This window comes from Salvelinus fontinalis, chromosome 34, assembly GCF_029448725.1.
Source record: "Salvelinus fontinalis isolate EN_2023a chromosome 34, ASM2944872v1, whole genome shotgun sequence".
Classification (NCBI taxonomy): domain Eukaryota; kingdom Metazoa; phylum Chordata; class Actinopteri; order Salmoniformes; family Salmonidae; genus Salvelinus; species Salvelinus fontinalis.
The window spans coordinates 2749008-2767384 of record NC_074698.1 but is presented as its reverse complement, the minus strand read 5'-3'; the positions used below and the strand labels follow the sequence as shown (position 1 = coordinate 2767384).

The 18377-nt window shown below is 43.5% G+C and overlaps 1 protein-coding gene across 1 annotated transcript; it reads right to left on the bottom strand.

The window, feature by feature from the left end:
- Nucleotides 1-3341: 3341 nt before the first annotated feature.
- On the bottom strand, nt 3342-13860 carry si:ch211-256m1.8 (uncharacterized). Its single transcript, XM_055896934.1, has 4 exons — nt 13618-13860; nt 11452-11921; nt 10454-10852; nt 3342-9748 (listed from the first exon to the last, which is right to left on the bottom strand). Exons 2-4 carry the CDS (start codon nt 11896-11898, stop codon nt 5810-5812), a joined length of 4785 nt encoding a protein of 1594 aa, XP_055752909.1. The 5' UTR covers nt 11899-11921; nt 13618-13860; the 3' UTR covers nt 3342-5809.
- Between the last annotated feature and the right edge of the window lie 4517 nt (nt 13861-18377).

The following is an 18377-nucleotide window of genomic DNA, read 5'->3' as shown; positions in this document are numbered from 1 at the left end:
CAACCTAAATATGGTCCCCAATCAGAGACAACGATAAACAGCTGCCTCTGATTGGGAACCATAATCAGGCCACCATAGACATACAAATACCTAAACCTACTAAACCCCTAGACTTACAAAAACCCTAGACAATACAAAACAAACATACCCACCCTCGTCACACCCTGACCTAACCAAAATAATAAAGAAAACAGAGATAACTAAGGTCAGGGCGTGACAGACACCCAAAGTACTTGATACATTTTCTATGCTTAGCAGGACAGGAAAATGGTCCAATTCACTCACTTATCAAGAGAACATCACTGGTCAAATCAAATCAAATGTTATTTGTCACATGTGCCGAGTACAACAGGTGTAGACCTTACAGTGAAATGCTTACTTACAAGCCCTTAACCTCAATGAACAAGCCCTTAACTAACAATGCAGTTAAAAAAAATAGATAAGTAAAACATGTCAAATAAAAGTAACAAGTAATTAAAGAGCAGCAGTAAAATAACAATAGCGTGGCTATATACAAGGGGTACCGGAACAAAGTCAATGTGCGGGGGCACCAGTTAGTCGAGGTAATTGAGGTAATATGTACGTGAAGGTAGAGTTAAAGTGACTATGCATAGATAATGAACAGAGAGTAGATAGCCATTTAATTAGCTGTTCAGGAGTCTTATGGTTTGGGGGTAGAAGCTGTTAACAAGCCTTTTGGACCTAGACTTGGCGCTCCGGTACTGCTTGCCGTGCGCCAGCAGAGAAAACAGTCTATGACTAGGGTGGATGGAGTCTTCAACAATTTTTAGGGCCTTCCTCTGACACCGCCTGGTATGAGGTCCTGGATGGCAGGAAGCTTGGCCCCAGTGATGTACTGGGCCGTTCGCACTACCCTCTGTAGTGCCTTGCGGTCGGAGGCCGAGCAGTTGCCATACCAGGCAGTGAAGCAACCAGTCAGGATGCGCTCGATGGTGCAGACGTAGAACTTTATGGGGATCTGAAGACCCATGCCAAATCTTTTCAGTCTCCTGAGGGAGAATAGGCTTTGTCGTACCCTCTTCACGACTGTCTTGGTGTGTTTGGACCATGATAGTTTGTTGGTTATGTGGACACCAAGGAACTTAAAGCTCTCAACCTGCTCCACTACAGCTTCGTCGACGAGAATGTGGGCATGACCGATCCTCCTTTTCCTGTAGTCCACAATCATCTCCTTTGTCTTGATCACGCTGAGGGAGAGGTTGTTGTCCTGGCACCACACGGCCAGGTCTCTGACCTCCTCCCTATAGGCTGTCTCATCGTTGTCAGTGATCATTGACAAACTAAATGATGGTGTTGGAGTCGTGCCTGGCCATGCGGCCATGAGTGAACAGGGAGTACAGGAGGGGACTGAGCATGTCTGCATGTCAGCCCTGCTGCCTCTGATCTGGAGGACTCACTAAACACAAAGGCTTTGTTTGTAAATGATGTCTGTGTGTTGTAGTGTGCCCCTGGCAATCTGTAAAAAATCTGACTGATGTGCTTATTATAAGCAATTTGAGAAAAAAAATACTTTTACTTTTGATACTTACTCAATTAGTATTTTTCTGGGTGACTTTCACTTTTACTTGAGTCATTTTCTGTTAAGGTATCTTTGCTTTTACTCTAGTATGATAATTGGGTACCTTTTCCACCACTACCTACTACAACACTGGTTCAACTGTACAGTATGTAGTTAGACCAGGAATGTGTTGAGCAATGGATATGTGCCATTGATCATGAGCATGCCATCATCCGATGTACCCATGTGAGAGATAGATACACTGTGTCCTGTTCTCTCTGTGTATTTCCTTGTGCCCATCCTGTCTCGGTCAAAGTCTGCAGAGAGGCATTGTTGTGCTGCCTGCCCTGTGGGAGATGGTCTCAGCTGTGGGAACATGTGCTTTGTCATGGGGCTCTGATTACATGCTCAATGCCTGGCTTGTGCGTTGCTCATCGACTGGACAATTGAAAGAAATTACAAACCTGATCACTAGTCTGCCTCTATTTGTTCAATTCTAGGCTATTTGATACATTTCTGCTTATTTGACAACTTGAGGAATTTTTGTGATTTGCTGATTTTCCCGAGGCCTTTACCTCGACTAACCCTTTGATTAGCAATTAACTTAAATGTTATCTCAGTGTTTAAGTTCATTAAGTCTACAAACCTGCACATAGTCTTTTAAAAGTGCAAGACTACTCTCTCTGTGTTTCTCGGGTGTCACGAGAAACTTCTGTGTTGTTGTGAAGTTGTTGCTTCGCTTGTGATCTTGTGCATTTTCAGGCAAAAGTATTTTGCCTCAAAGTGTAAGGTTCTGTATTTATTTTCTTAGTCAACCTTGTGTTCTGTTTTGTTGTGTTCTGGAACGTAGCCCTGTTTCTTTGTGTTTTTGAACATAGCCCTGTCTTTCATTTTTGTTCATTGATTTCGCCCGTGTTGGTTACTCACCTGGTCTCATCAGCTCCTTATTTAGTTCAGTTCATTGTGTTCGTGCCTTTGTGAGGTATTGTTCATTTTGACTCTACTAAGCCTTTTCTTAGCTTGTTTGTGAGAACTGGCCTTCACTCCTAGTTTTGATTCACCTGCCTGTTTGTCTACCTGTGTATGACCATTGCCTCCCTGTGACCACAATTCCTGCCTTCTGCAATGGCGAAATAAACACCTGCCGCACTCTGCGTGTGAATCTACACCTTTTTCTCCCTGAGCATTCATTACACAGAGAGACTCTTGGTGATGGAAGAGATTTAGGAGAGTGTTGTTTTGGGATATCCGCTTGTTACAAACCATTTCTTCTTTTTTAAATTCTTTTTTAATTTTACCCCCTTTTCTCCCCAATTTTCGTGGTATCCAATTGTTAGTAATTACTATCTTGTCTCATCGCTACAACTCCCGTACGGGCTCGGGAGAGACGAAGGTCGAAAGCCATGCGTCCTCTGAAGCACAACGCAACCAAGCCGCACTGCTTCTTAACACAGCGCGCCTCCAACCCGGAAGCCAGCCGCACCAATGTGTCAGAGGAAACACCGTGCACCTGGCTACCTTGGTTAGCACGTACTGTGCCCGGCCCGCCACAGGAGTCGCTGGTGCGCGATGAGACAAGGATATCCCTACCGGCCAAACCCTCCCTAACTCGGACGACGCTAGGCCAATTGTGCCTAACTCGGAAGACGCTAGACCAATTGTGCGCAAACCCAGAGTCTCTGGTGGCACAGCTAGCGCTGCGATGCAGTGCCCTAGACCACTGCGCCACCCAGGAGACCCACTTTACAAACCATTTCTACCGCTGTTTTTCTATTTAGGCCCTACTCAAAGCATTCCAGGAGTAAGAATAAGGGAAAAAATATGACCCAGCAACAATTTAATTTGAATGTTAAAAATACCACAAAGTACAAGAGATTTACATTGTTTGATGGCTGACGAAGACAGCGTTTATAAGAGGCCTTGGTAATAGAGGAAACAATTGAAAGGATCATACAAATAAAACAAACGCAACAATTCACCTCATAATAATCAATATTTGAAAATTCACACAAGTATGGTATTCTCAAGTGTTTTTATAATCATACGCAAAACATCCGTTCCGTTAAATAGGGCAGGGAAGTGTCCACCTTGACCAATGTGTTATGTTAACAAATATCTTCTCTCACTTGTTTAGACAGTTGACATGCCTGTTTAACGGTAATTCTTTTGTGTGAATTGAACCAAGTTATTCCTCATTTAACCAGATATTTTGTAACAAGTACAGAGAATGATTAAGGGTTTTACATAGAAGGATTTACAGACATACTTTACAGAATTACAAACAGACCGCTGTTTCTACATGTAACAAAATCTTGCTTTGGAAAAAACATTATTTGGTACAATTGGCTTGTCTATACAGTACCAGTCAAAGGTTTCCACATACCTACTCATTCAAGGGTTTTTATTTTTACTATTTTCTACATCGTAGAATAATAGTGATGACAAACTATGTAATAACCAAAAAAGTGTTAAACAAATCAAAATATATTTTTGCCTTGATGACCGCTTTGCACACTTTTGGCATTCTCTCAACCAGCTTCACCTGGAATGCTTTTCTAAACAATCTTGAAGGAGTTGCCACATGTGCTGAGCACTTGTTGGCTGCTTTTCCTTCACTCTGCAGTCCAACTGATCCCAAACCATCTCAATTGGGTTGAGGTCAGGTGATTGTTGAGGCCAGGTCATCTGATGCAGCATTCCATCACTCTCCTTCTTGGTCAAATAGCCCTTACACAGCCTGGAGGTGTGTTGGGTCATTGTCCTGTTGAAAAACAAATGATCGTCCCACTAAGCGCAAACCAGATGGGATGGTGTATCGCTGCATAATGCTGTGATAGCCATGCTGGTTAAGTGTGCCTTGAATTCTAAATACATCACTGACAGTGTTAGCAGCAATGCACCCCCACACCTCCTCCTCTATGCTTCACGGTGGGAACCACACATGCAGAGATCATTCGCTCACCAACTATGCGACTCACAAAGCACGGTGATTGGAACCAAAAATCTCAAATTTGTACTCATCAGACCAAGGACAGATTTCCACCGATCAAATGTCCAGTGCTCTTGTTTCTTGGCCCAAGCAAGTCTCTTCTTATTATTGGTGTCCTTTAGTAGTTTCTTTGCAGCAATTCAACCATGAAGGCCTGATTCACACATTCTCTTCTGAACAGTTGATGTTGAGATGTGTCTGTTACTTGAACACTGAAGCATTTATCTGGGATGACATTTGAGGCTGGTAACTCTAATGAACTTGTCCTCTGCAGCAGAGGTAACTATCATGATACAAGGCGAGACCCAGATGCAGACACAGTAGGCAGATGGTTGGAGTCTTACCCTATTGGATTAAATAATATTGTAAGGCAAGAGAATGGTCGTGGACAGGCAAAAGGGTCAAAACCAGTTCAGAGTCCAAAAGGTACTGAAGGGCAGGCAAGAAAAACATGCTGGTTGACTTGACTAACATACAAGACGAAGAGACAGGAAATACAGGGATAAATATACTGGAGAAAATAAGTGACACCTAGAGGGGGTTGAGACACAGAAACAGGTGAAACAGATCAGGGAGTGACAAACTCTGGGTCTTAATTTCCTGTGGCGGTCCTCATGAGAGCCAGTTTCATCATAGCGCTTGATGGTTTTTGCGACTGCACTTGAAGAAACTTTCAAAGTTCTTGAAATGTTCCTAATTGACTGACCTTCATGTCTTAAAGTAATGATGGAATGTCATTTTTCTTCGCTTATTTGAGCTGTTCTTGCCATAATATGGACTTGGTATTTTACCAAATAGGGCTATCTTCTGTATACCACTCCTATCCTGTCACAACACAACTGATTGTCTCAAACGCATTAAGAATGAAAGCAATTCCACAAATGTACTTTTAACAAGGCACACCTGTTATTGAAATCCATTCCAGGTGAATACCTCATGAAGCTGGTTGAAAGAATGCCAAGAGTGTGTAAAGCTGGCATCAAGGCAAAGGGTGGCTACTTTGAAGAATCTCAAATATAAAAATATATTTTGATTTGTTTAACACTTTTGGTTACTACAAGATACAATGTAGAAAATAGTAAAAATAAAGAAAAACCGATCAGCACATTTTCAACACACAATCACTGCTCTATCATAACTGCAACTCATCTCTTGTTCCTAATGTTATAGTATACTATACTCAGAGTTTTATAGATATGTTGTCTCGCTTTCTATGCATCCCTTAGGACGTTCAATGAAAGAGCTGACAGTTAGCGGAACTTTTTCATCAGTCTTTGAGTAACTAATGGGTTAGGGATATGTCAAGGCATGTATTTCCTGGCCTTCATACGGGGTATAATATGTATGTCTCTGACGTCATTATGCTGAAGCAGCCAACACAAATAGCGCTCTGTGCCCATGCCCCACCCACTGGTGAGTAGAGGAATGACCTGCCGCATGATGATGTACCACTTGTAGGATTCCTCTGGGACAACGTGATGTCTGAGGGCTTCTTGCACCATCTCGGGGTTGGAGTGACGCTCCCCAAGACCCAGAGTCTCTCCCAATCCCAAGAGGAGGTCCGATGCTTTTGCCTTGCGTCTGCCAGAGCCCTCCACATATGCTTGGTAGAAAGGCACTCCCAGGTGGTCCATCTCTGTCAGCCAAACAGCACCTCCGTACTTCTCAATCAAAACCTTTTCTCCTTTGCGGGTTAACTTCCTGCCAAACTGGGGCTGGCCGTCCTGTACCCACTCAAAGCAGTCTGGCGAGGGCATCATAGGGATGGCCTTGTCCAGAGTGACTCTTGGGAGAGCGGTTCCTCCTTCCAACTTCTCCAGTAAGTCCTGGACATGTGAAAGGGTCCCAGCAGAGTTCAGGATGATGTTGGAGTGTTTTTTCAGCATTGCATTGGTGAGATGAGCCAAGTATCCCTCAGCTATGTGCATGGCAGTATCCATGTCGCCCAGGAGCTCACACTCAACATGGTAGAACTGGTTAAGATGCGTGGCATCTGGATCTTCTCCCCGAAAACTTGCCGATATATAGTATGCCCCCGACAAGTTCTCTTGGAATCGCAAGAAATACTCCAGCACAAATTGCATGGAGTCAGCCAAGTACACATCCTGCCCCAGCAAGTTGACGGAAACGGGCTCGGAGTCTGATCCCAGGCCCATCGGAGAGGAGATTGTGTCAGTGGTGAGAGGAGTCAGGGCGTACGCGTACTGACAGGTGTTGTTGAAGTACTCCACTGTGCTGTGGAAGAGGGTATTTTGAATTTGAAAGAGATTGCGGTACCACTGGCTCTTGATGGCTAACATGGAGTGGCTCTGTGGGTCCTCCCAGGAACGAGGAGGCCTGCAAAGTGTGATTTTGGTGTGGATTTCCTTTAGAGATTCAGGGCTGGCGGGAGGGCCATCGACAGATGAGACATACCCGGGGTAGCTTTGGAAGTACTCTGGGAACACCTCAGCAGGCTTGTCACCACGTGGAGGAACCAGAGGTATCAGCTTGACATAGGCATAATCAATCTCAAAGCCCTCAAAGATGAGTGCAACACCTCGAGCATGCATTCCTTCCTCCAGCAGTCCAGCTACCTTACGAGTGGCCAGGATCAGTGATGTGTAATCAGTCTCTTCCAGACAGAAAATGTTGCTTGACAGTGGTTTACGTGGCACTAGAACTGTGAGTCCAGGTGTATTAGGGTAGGGAGTGAGGAAAGCCACATGATCACTGTCCTCCCACACCCGCCAATGTTGCTCCTCCCCACGGACGATACGGCAGAACAGTCCATTGTGGGAGGGATTTCCTAAGAAGTCATAACACAATGGTGCGTTAGGTGTTGGCAGCTTGTCCCGAATCTTGGCCTGAACCTGATCCAGATCTGCGTCTTCGCAGCGTGGGCCACTCTTTGAGCTGCAGTAACCTGGGTCATAGGGCTGAAAGTCCTCCTCCCCGGTCAGATGGGGGCACCAGTTGGTTTCCAGGCCATGAAGTGGTAGCACTCGGATATGGGCCTGGGTCTCGGGATGTGGGTTAAATACTAGGGCGCAACGCTGTACCCCCAGTCGTTCGCATAGCAGGTTTGAAACAGCCCTTGCTCCTTGCAACAGTTCTAAGAAATCTGGTACAGCCAACTGAAAGATGCTGCTCGGTCCACTCAGAGTCTTTTGGGTAAGGATGGTGGCACCTGGTGTCCAAGGGTGTGAGTGTAGGTGAGCAACTAGTTTGTCAGTCTCCCAGATCACATTGGAATAACTCTTCATGGGTCTCAGGACTTCGACACGTGCAATGCCACCAACCATGGAGGCTACAAACAACACCCCAGCATTGGTTTCAATAACAGCATCGCCTTTGGCGTCTACAGCAATGATTCCAGCACAGCTGCCCTTCAAGTTCTCAGACATGACTTCTCGACATGCTGCCCTGAGGCTGTAGCCTTTATGATGGTAGAGACTGGCCACTTTTTGTGCAACTGTGTACCTTAGAAACACATCTCCATCACCAGAGCAGGTTACAGCAAGCTTGTCATCAGCAAATATACCTGCTCCCACTACTGCTGTGTCCCCAACTCGACCCTTCCATTTTCCCACCAACCCACCTGTGGACGTTGCAGCAGCTAACCTACACCACCGATCCAAAGCAACAGCTCCCACCGTCTGTGGATGGTTGTTCTTGGAGGCGTTGCCAGCGCTGAGTTTTGCGATCAGCTCTCTGCGACGGACATCAGTTTGGAAGTACTCCGCCCTCATAGGCTTCTCACTCTCTTCTAAGCCTTGCAGAAACTCTTCTGCGCCTTCCCCTACTAAGAGTGAGTGTGCACTCTTCTCCATGACCTGTCTTGCTGCTTTCACTGGGTTCTTCACACTAGTCACACAAGCCACCGACCCAGAGTTCATCCCATTTCCATCTACTATGGTCGCCTCCATCTCATTTTTCCCATCTTTGTTGAAAACTGATCCCTTCCCGGCGTTGAACAGAAAGCAGTCCTCAAGAGCTTGCACACTCCGCTGCACTGCGTCAAGACTACTGCCTCCTTGTTGTAGCACTTGTGCTCCGAGGGTCAGGGCTGTCTGCAGAGCAAATTCAATGACGTCTACCACCTTTGTATTTAGCATCATCTCCTCCCCAGCTCCACCATGGATCACCAGAGTAAAGTCTGGACTCATGTTGGAGGCAGAATCAGAGGGAAGTGTTGGCTTGGACATTGTCTTGCCTTGTTTTTGGCCTGCTGGACTGATACTTTTGTCAATTTCCCCTTGGGTGGATCCATTCCTTCTTCCTACTTGTCCTTCTTGCAGCAGACACTCCATTGCTCCCATTTGTCCGGCTACAGCATATCTGACAGCGAGAAGCATCACCAGCTTCAGATTTACTTTCAGGCTATCTTGAAGCTTCTCCAACACTGTGGCAAAGGTGCCTCTCCCATTGAGCACCATACGGACCCGGTCTCTCCTCCCCATGTAGGATACAGCCAGTTGGTCTTTAGCGTACACGTTCCCTACAGCAAGCTCCACTCCCTCTATCAAATCCTTGCCAGTAAGGTAAACGGAGGGGCACCCAAAGGGGTCAAGAAACTTCTTGAGAGGGTTGTCTGCAGACATGGACCAGCGTAGGGCTGCGAGGTGAGGGCCCACACCTTGTCCACTTTTAGTGGCTTTGATCAGGTTCTTGTGCTCCAGGAAAGCCACATGGAACAGACGGAGCAGTTCGTTCGTGTATCGAGGATTGTTATCTGGTCCGATGCAGGATTCCAAAGCACTAATGAGCTGGCAGGATTGCATGGTGATGGAGTATGTCTGATCGCAGCGGCCATGCTTGTAGTGACGCATATGGGTAGGGGTTACAAGAATGTGGCTGGCAGCAGATTCCCCAAGAGTCTGCCTTAGGGAGAGCTGCAAGGAAAAGTTGATCCAGGCATCATACAGGCCCCTGTGACCCCGGAGGGTAGCAAAGACATCTGGGTAAGAGGGAACCTCAAACGTGATTATGGGATTAATTGCTTTAGGGGAGGACTTTGGGGGGTCTGTTTTAGTTATACCCTGTAGTGGGAATGCTAGGGGGCTTGGGGAGGAGGAATCAGCCTTGTTAAGATAGGCTGACCCATTGCTTCCTGTGTTGGTCTGGACTAGGTCCACATTAAGAGACTCGGAGAGATACCACACAGTCTCAGCCACTAACCCAGCCACCATTCCATCCACTGCACTGTGCTCGAACGCCATCCCTGCTGTGCTGTCTTTGAATACCACCAGGTTCACCACCTGTAGAAAAAGTATAGAAAAATCATTTTTATTTTACTTGTGATACTTGTGATGTTTGCTTGTGATGTTGAGCTAAAGTGGAACCTATGTTTTCAAGTCTTGTGTCAGTGAGTTAATAAACTGAAGTTTGTTGGGTGCAATTATGTATGGCTGATGTGCAGTAAAGATCCACTTACAATTTGATTCAATATAGAAAAATTGATTTAACTCCATTATCTAGCGTATATTTTTGTCAACACATAAAATCATGTTCCAGGTTTTAAATGAGATGTATAATTTAAGACTATATCCTCATCCGGTAACCCGATGAATCCAGTTGATTCACTACAGCACCACTGTACTGTACTGTATTGTAAGGACAGACGCTGAGAAAGAAGAAGCAAGTACAGGGAGCAAATATTTAATGAATAAACAGACAGGAAACAAAACACGAACAGCGTCTGGACAAGGCACACATAACGACATTAATACTGACTCGGGAAAGAAACAGAGGAAGTGATAGATATAGGGGAGGAAATTAATAATGTGATGGAGTACAGGTGAGTCCGATGAAGGGCAGATGCGCGTAACGATGGTGACAGGTGTGCGTAATGATGATCAGCCTGTGGCCTCGAGCTCCAGAGAGGGGGAGCGGAAACAGACATGACACTGTATTGTAGTAGTTGTTATCCACAGTTACAGTAGCACAAACATCCCATACTGTACCTTGTCATAGTATCTCAGACAGGGCCCATCTCCTCCTCCCAGTCTGACAGCGTTGAGGGTGTCTGCCAGATCAGCTGGTGGATTGCAGTCTTCCAGGGAGAGAGCCACCACAGCACTCTCCATCAACCCCAGTGAGGCGGCCGCTGCCCCACCTGCTCTAAGGATCTCCTCCCTCACTGCACTCCAGGCTTGCCGCTGCAGGGCAGAGAGGCCGCAGATGGCAGAGGGCTCATTGTTCTTGGCAGCTCTATGTTGGCTCATCACATGAGCCATTTGGATGTAGATGTCAGGGAACGGTAAAGGGGACATAGGCCCACCTGGGCTGAGACGCTGCAGTATGTTGATTGAAAATACCTCTCCAGCACAGATCACGATGGCATGGAGGCAGTCTGGGTATACCTGTAATACAATTTTTATTTTTTATTTTTTTTATTTCACCTTTATTTAACCAGGTAGGCTAGTTGAGAACAAGTTCTCATTTGCAACTGCGACCTGGCCAAGATAAAGCATAGCAGTGTGAACAGACAACAACACAGAGTTACACATGGAGTAAACATTAAACAAGTCAATAACATGGTAGAAAAAAAAGAGAATCTATATACAATGTGTGCAAAAGGCATGAGGTAGGCAATAAATCGAGTAATTACAATTTAGCAGATTAACACTGGAGTGATAAATCATCAGATGATCATGTGCAAGAAGAGATACTGCTGTGCAAAAGAGCAGAAAAGTAAATAAATAAAAGCAGTATGGGGGGTGAGGTAGGTAAATTGGGTGGGTAGTTTACAGATGGACTATGTACAGCTGCAGCACATTAAGAAGTAGGAGATAAGTAGATAAGTAGATAAGCAGTAGGAGATAAGAAGTAGGAGATAATCACATTAGATGAAAATAAGACAAAGGAGAATGATGAACTGTTATCATTATCATCAGAGATGGTGCATGAAAACACAAAACAACATTGAGTCAAAGTAGTCCATTTTTTTCCCAAAGCTTACTTTAATCTCATCTTGGGTCTTCCCAGGAATGCGGCTGGCAGCAAACACCTCTGATTGCTGTGTGCGCTCAGTTTGCCCCTCGCCCTCTACCAGCAAAGGCTCACTATACATCTTGGCCACAGCCCAGAGCAGAGCGGCAGCCCTCTCAAGTTGGGCACACTCCTTCTTGGCTCTGGAGGGGGACAGGACAGCGGGGATGGCTGTCGAGGTGGGCAGTGGGTCAGTGCATGAGAGCAGCTGGCTCTTGAATTGCTCTGTCACCCAGTTCTCTCGGCCAGAGGCGGCAGCCACCAAGCAGTTTTGGGCCTCCTGCAGGACCTCCCTCTGTTGGCTAAGGGTGTTTTTGAATTCAGCGTAGAGCTCGGGGCTCAGGGTGAGCTGGAGCACACGGCTTGCCTCTTGTAAGGTGACATCTAGCTCTGGAATAGGGTAATCGAGAAGTGCCATCCTGCACTGTTGATAGGGGGAACCTAATGCAATGAGAGAGCGAGGATGCACAATCAATTGAGTTACTGTTAAGACACTCAGGTAATTTGCCCCAATAGTCCCTCTCAAACATAGTATGCAAAAACGTGACATATTAACCTGTATGAGTAGTAAAGGCTGTAATTCAATCCGGCTATTCATATTATCTAGGAGAAGAGCTCATGAGATACACAGAGGACTCTTTGTGGGTTAATTTGGCTGATGTGAATACAATACCTTTTGTAAGGTCAATGTATCCTTTGAAGATACATTGTGACTTCTCCTTTATCACACTGTGTGTGAGAGTGGCTGCTCTACCTTACCCTCATCCCTTAATAATAAGAATAGCATGGTGTTTGTATTGCCAGTTGTCATGGGAATATGTCTCGTAATGCATGACCGTGTTGGGGTGATTAGATTCTTGCTGATTCGCCTAGTCAGTCTCTCTTTACATTGCGGCCTGTTTTTCATTCTTCTAAGGCCGATTCAAGTTCAGCTATGCCTCTGACCTTGTGATTACCAGGAAGTTACTAATTATCATAACTAAATTAAGTTACAATCGATAGGTTTCATGTAATACCACCTTCATAAACGGTATAGGTAATATATAAGTTCCGAAATAAACTGTAGGATTAAACTGTAGGATTTAAGTACCAAATTGTAATATTTACCGTAAAAATAAACTAAAAACACAGTTGTGTCACTTTTGTCAAAATGGAGTTTCATTAAAACCAGTTATCAGCTAAATAAACCAGCTTATTAGATGTCAAAATCATGTCACAGAATACATGTTTGTTACTTTAGAATTTTCTCTCTTGTACTTTGGATATGAAATGTTTACAATTAACTTTTGAATGTAATAGCAGCACTCTTCAAGAGATCTGTTTACAATCTCAGGGCAACACAACCGCAACACAACCAAAATATACTGTGTAAGTAATGTGTAAGTTCCTCAAATGTGATTGTGACAACCCCACTGACAACCAATGCTATTATATTTTGCATGCCTAAAATACATGTGAAATAACAACACAGCTGTTAAATTAAAAACCTTTTCCCTCTGCGTAAGGCAACATTTTGTCATCAAAGTTGCTAAGATCAATTGCAATGATTTAGACTATAAATAGGAGAGTAATCAGAGACAGCTGTTTATCGTTGTCTCTGATTTGGAACCATATCAGGCCAACATAGACTTACAAAAACCCCAAGACATACAAAAACTCTAAACATACAAAAACCCTAGACATACAAACAACTAGAGTACCCACCCTAGTCACACCCTGACCTAACCAAAATATATAGAAAACAGAGATATCTAAGGTCAGGGCGTGACACACATTATCAGGGGTATGTCCGGAAGTCCATACACCTCTCAACAGTATTAGCAAGGAGGCTGCCCTCCACTAAAGACTGTATCATACCACTATGACTCATTCAAGCGTGACTAACTTTAAACATGCATTTCAAGATAGACCAGCATACCCATCTGGCTCAGCTTTGTAAGTGAAAGACAATGCAAATTGTTAAAACACAAAATACCACTATGATCAACAACACAAGCATTCACAGATACATGGCTCTTACATTACACTCTGTAATTAGGCTACACATAGGTAGATAAAGTTGTGTTATTCCTACAGCCATTGTTTGTACGTGTATAAGCTCATAAAATGTAATTTATAAAAGTAGAAACTAGTTTACCTCAATACCGAATACACTTCAAGATATGCACGCTCCGTATGATGCAGCGATAGTCAGTGAACAGCAAGTTTTGTTGTACTACACAAATCAAGGGTTGGCTATAATATTGTCACAAGAATTTCTAGTTCCAATGATATTAACTCAAAACTCACTATATACTTTGACCAATTCCCCGGGGGTTGTAAGGCCCCAGTTAATAGAAGAATTTGACAAAGTCCCAGAAGTCTGAAAAAGGTAAGTGCTTTATTCAGAGAGCTCTGAATATCATACAATGCACCTAGCCTTATATACCTCACATTTGGTCATACCATATACCATACCCCTTATAAATGCCCCTCCTCTTCTCTAACACTGTCAATGCTATTTGCAAATCTACTCCAACAAATACATTGATAATCATATCCTGCAACGTGTTACATAATCTACTGCAAGCCTAACGGTTTCTCCCCTCCCTGGGTGGAGAGACTTCCTTCCTGTTATCAATTTCACAGTGGTCACAAGTTGTCTGTCACAAGTTCCTTTTTTCCTATGTACACACTGTCTCATTTACATTTTTTAACCTGTTGAGGATAGAGGGCGCTATTTTCACCTTGGGAAAAAATCGCGTCCAATTTAAACGGCCTCGTACTCTATTCTTGCTCGTACAATATGCATATTATTATTACTATTGGATAGAAAACACTCTCAAGTTTCTAAAACCGTTTGAATTATATCTGTGAGTAAAACAGAACTCATTTTGCAGCAAACTTCCTGTCAGAAAGTGAAACATCTGAAATCGAGGCTCTGTTCCAGGGCCTCCCTATAAATTTGCTTGAAATCTATTAGTATACATGCACTTCATACGCCTTCCACTAGATGTCAATAGGCTGTGAGAGGTGAAATGGGGTTTCTAGGTATATCTATGGTCAAAAGAGAGAGCTTGGAATGACATGACCCCAAATTCCTTTGTTCAGGAAGGCGCAGAAAGGTCATCAGTATTGGCTTCTGAAAAGCATTCGTTATAGACATCTAATATCTCCGGCTTTGATTTTATTTGATAAATGTGATAATATCATCGTAAAGTATGTTTTTTCAATATAGTTTTATTAGATTATTGAATTTTTTTCGGGAGTTTTGGCGTGTTCTGTTCTCTGCGTTTGTTCACGATGGACAGCTTCGCGCCACTTGGCAAGTTTTGATTGCTAATTCGAGAGGGGAAAAGGACATTCTAAAACCAAACAACGATTGTTCTGGACAAAGGACCCCTTATGCAAGATTCTGATGGAAGCTCAACAAAAGTAGGACCCATTTATGATGTTATTTCATATTTCTGTCGAAAATGTTTACTATTAGTTTCCGGACAGATTTTGGGCGCTCTCTCGCTATAACGTAAGCTGCATGTCGTACTAAAGTTATTTTTAGAATTCTAACACGGCGATTGCATTAAGAACTAGTGTATCTATCATTTGCTGTACAACAAGTATTTTTTAGTAACGTTCATGATTAGTTATTTGGTCAGAATAGGTGAGTGTCAGAAATATATCCGGAGATTCTGGAAAATAGTTGCTACATTTTCTCAATGTATAACCACGGATTTCAGCTCTAAATATGCACATTTTCGAACAAACCATATATGTATTGTGTAATATAATGTTATAGGACTGTCATCTGATGAAGTTTATGAAGGTTAGTGAAATAATTAATATATTTTGCTGGTTTTGTCGCTATCAATACTGTTGCCTTGAATCAATGCTGTTGTGTGGTAGGCTATTGTAGTAAGTTAATATATTGCTATATTGTGTTTTCGCTGTAAAACACTTTAAAAAAATCGGAAATATTGGCTGGATTCACAAGATGTTTGTCTTTCATTTGCTTTACACCACATATTTTTCAGAAATGTTTTATGATGAGTATTTAGGTATTTCACGTTGGTCTCAATAATTACTCTGGCTGCTTCGGTGCTATTTGTGATGGTAGCTGTGATGGTAGCTGCAATGTAAAACTGATTTATACCTCAAATATGCACATATTTCAAACAAAACAGATTTATTGTATAACATGTTACAAGACTGTCATCTGATGAAGTTGTTTCTTGGTTAGTTCTTGGTGTAACGGCTGTCATATTCCTCCTCCTCCTCGGACGAGGAGAGGCGAGAAGGATCGGACCAATACGCGGAGTGGGTAGTGCTCATGATGATTTATTATATCGAAACTAAACACTAACATGAATCAAAATAACAAATAGAATACAACCGAAAACAGTCCCGTGTGGCATGAATACCAACACGAAAGACAAACACCCACAAAACACACGTGAAACCCAGGCTGCCTAAGTATGATTCTCAATCAGGGACAACGATTGACAGCTGCCTCTGATTGAGAATCATACCAGGCCGAACACAAAATCCCAACATTGAAAATCACACATAGACAAACCCACCCAACTGGAGAGGAAGAAGAGGAGGAGCAGGGATTCGACCAAAACGCAGCGTGGTTATATGACATGATTTATTTAAGTAAAGACGAAAAAACACGAAAACACTTTAACAAACTGCAAAACAACAAACGACGTAGACGCACCTGAACATAAGAACTTACATGACACGAAGAACGCATGAAACAGGAACAGACTACATAAACCGAACAAACAAACAAACAAACCGAAAACAGTCCCGTGTGGCGCAACGTACATAGACACAGACACAAGAGACAACCACCCACAAACAAACAGTGTGAAAACACCTACCTTAATATGGCTCTCAATCAGAGGAAATGAAAACCACCTGCCTCTAATTGAGAGCCATATCAGGTCACCCTATTACCAAAATAGAAACACATAACATAGGCTACCCACCCAAACTCACGCCCTGACCGTCAAACACATACAAAATAACAGAAAACCGGTCAGGAACGTGACAGTATCAGAAAGATTACCAAGACTATGATGCAACTCAGAGTCCCTAATCTTCCCAAAAACCGCCAACCCTCTCCTGCCCTTAGTCGGTCTGCTAGGTACCACCCCATACTCACACCTCTAGGAGCACACACAGTGATGAACGGTCGGGGAAGGGGATCTTCGTTAAGGAGGTAACCCCCAAACCCTGTTGGTACTCGGTTCTTCTCCTAACTCTGTGTGTGATCAGCAGTGCTTATATGTGTACATACCTCTTTGCAGTGGGTAACGTGGACCCAAGTGACTCTCTCAGCTATTCTAATGGCAAAGGCGGTGGTTAACTTCTTATGGCTGGGGGCAGTATTGAGTAGCTTGGATGAATAAGGTGCCCAGAGTAAACTGCCTGCTACTCAGGCCCAGAAGCTAAGATATGCATATTATTAGTAGATTTGGATAGAAAACACTCTGAAGTTTCTCAAACTGTTTGAATGATGTCTGTGAGTAAAACAGAACTCAAATGGCAGGCAAAAACCTGAGAAGAAATTCACCTGTTGGACACAAAACCTTGAACATACGGGTATGGTTAACAAACAGTCTTCTCATGTGCTCTGTTATGGTATTTTCTGTCTCTACATCACCTTATTCAGACCTTCCTAATTCTGGCATTCTATATGGTCTTCCACATTCTTTCTCGAATGGGGATAACCCATCTTTATCGGGGGAAATTCTTGTAGTCATTAACACAGTAGGGAACACATTTTTTTAAATTAATTTGTGATCCCGTAAGCTACGAAGTACTTCCTTATTATTTCCACCATCCCCCCCAGTTGATACATGACTCTGCCCATGTAACGCTCGTCGGAAGGAGTGGACCAAAAGCGCAGCGTGGAAAGTGTTCATGATTTTTATTATCAAAAACACTCAAACAAAATAACAAAATGAAAGCGAATAGTTCTGTCAGGTACAGACTCTAAACAGAAAACAAGACCCCACAAAACCCAAAAGGAAAATGACAACTCACACCAACATAGAAATAAGGAAACTAGAATTCACCCTAGTCACACCCTGACCTAACCAAGATAGAGAATAAAACCCTCTGTACGGCCAGGGCGTGACAGCCCATGTATTGCTGCATATCTAAACAGTGACTTAGGCAGTATGGGTAACTTATCATGATACCAAACACCGTTCTTATAAATTGCTCCTAACTTCTCCCATTTCGAAATCTCTTTTACTGGTGCTCTAGACTGACAATCTTTCAATATGGTTTTGTCTATGATTGACCAGTTATCGTTTAGGTCTCAATACTAGCTCCAATTCTCACAATCTATGTGTGTGTTTCTATAATCTGTTATTATTGTAACGGCTCTCGTTGGTGGTTTGAAGAGTGGACCAAAGCACAGCGTGGTAAGTGTTCCTGATTCCTTTATTTCAAAAACACTCAAACAAAATAACAAACGTGAAAACGAAAGCGCGCAGTTCTGTTAGGCAGACAACACGAAACAAGATCCCACAAAACCCAAAAGGAAAATGACAACTTATATATGATCCCCAATCAGAGACAACGATAGACAGCTGCCTCTGAATAGGAACCACACACGGCCAAAAAAAAAGAAATAGAAAACATAGACTTTCCCACCCGAGTCACACCCAACATGACCTAACCAAACATAGAAAATAATAAGGAACTCTAAGGTCAGGTCAGGTCAGGGCGTGACAGTACACCCCCCCCCCCCCCCCCCCCCCCCGCACTTCTCCCATTTCGAAATCTCCTTTACTGGTGCACTAGACTGACAATCTTTCAATATGGTTTTGTCTATGTTTGCTTCCTCTTTTAAGAATTCCTATGTCGGCGGCTGTGGCTGTTTCTGTAACTACAGCATATCCT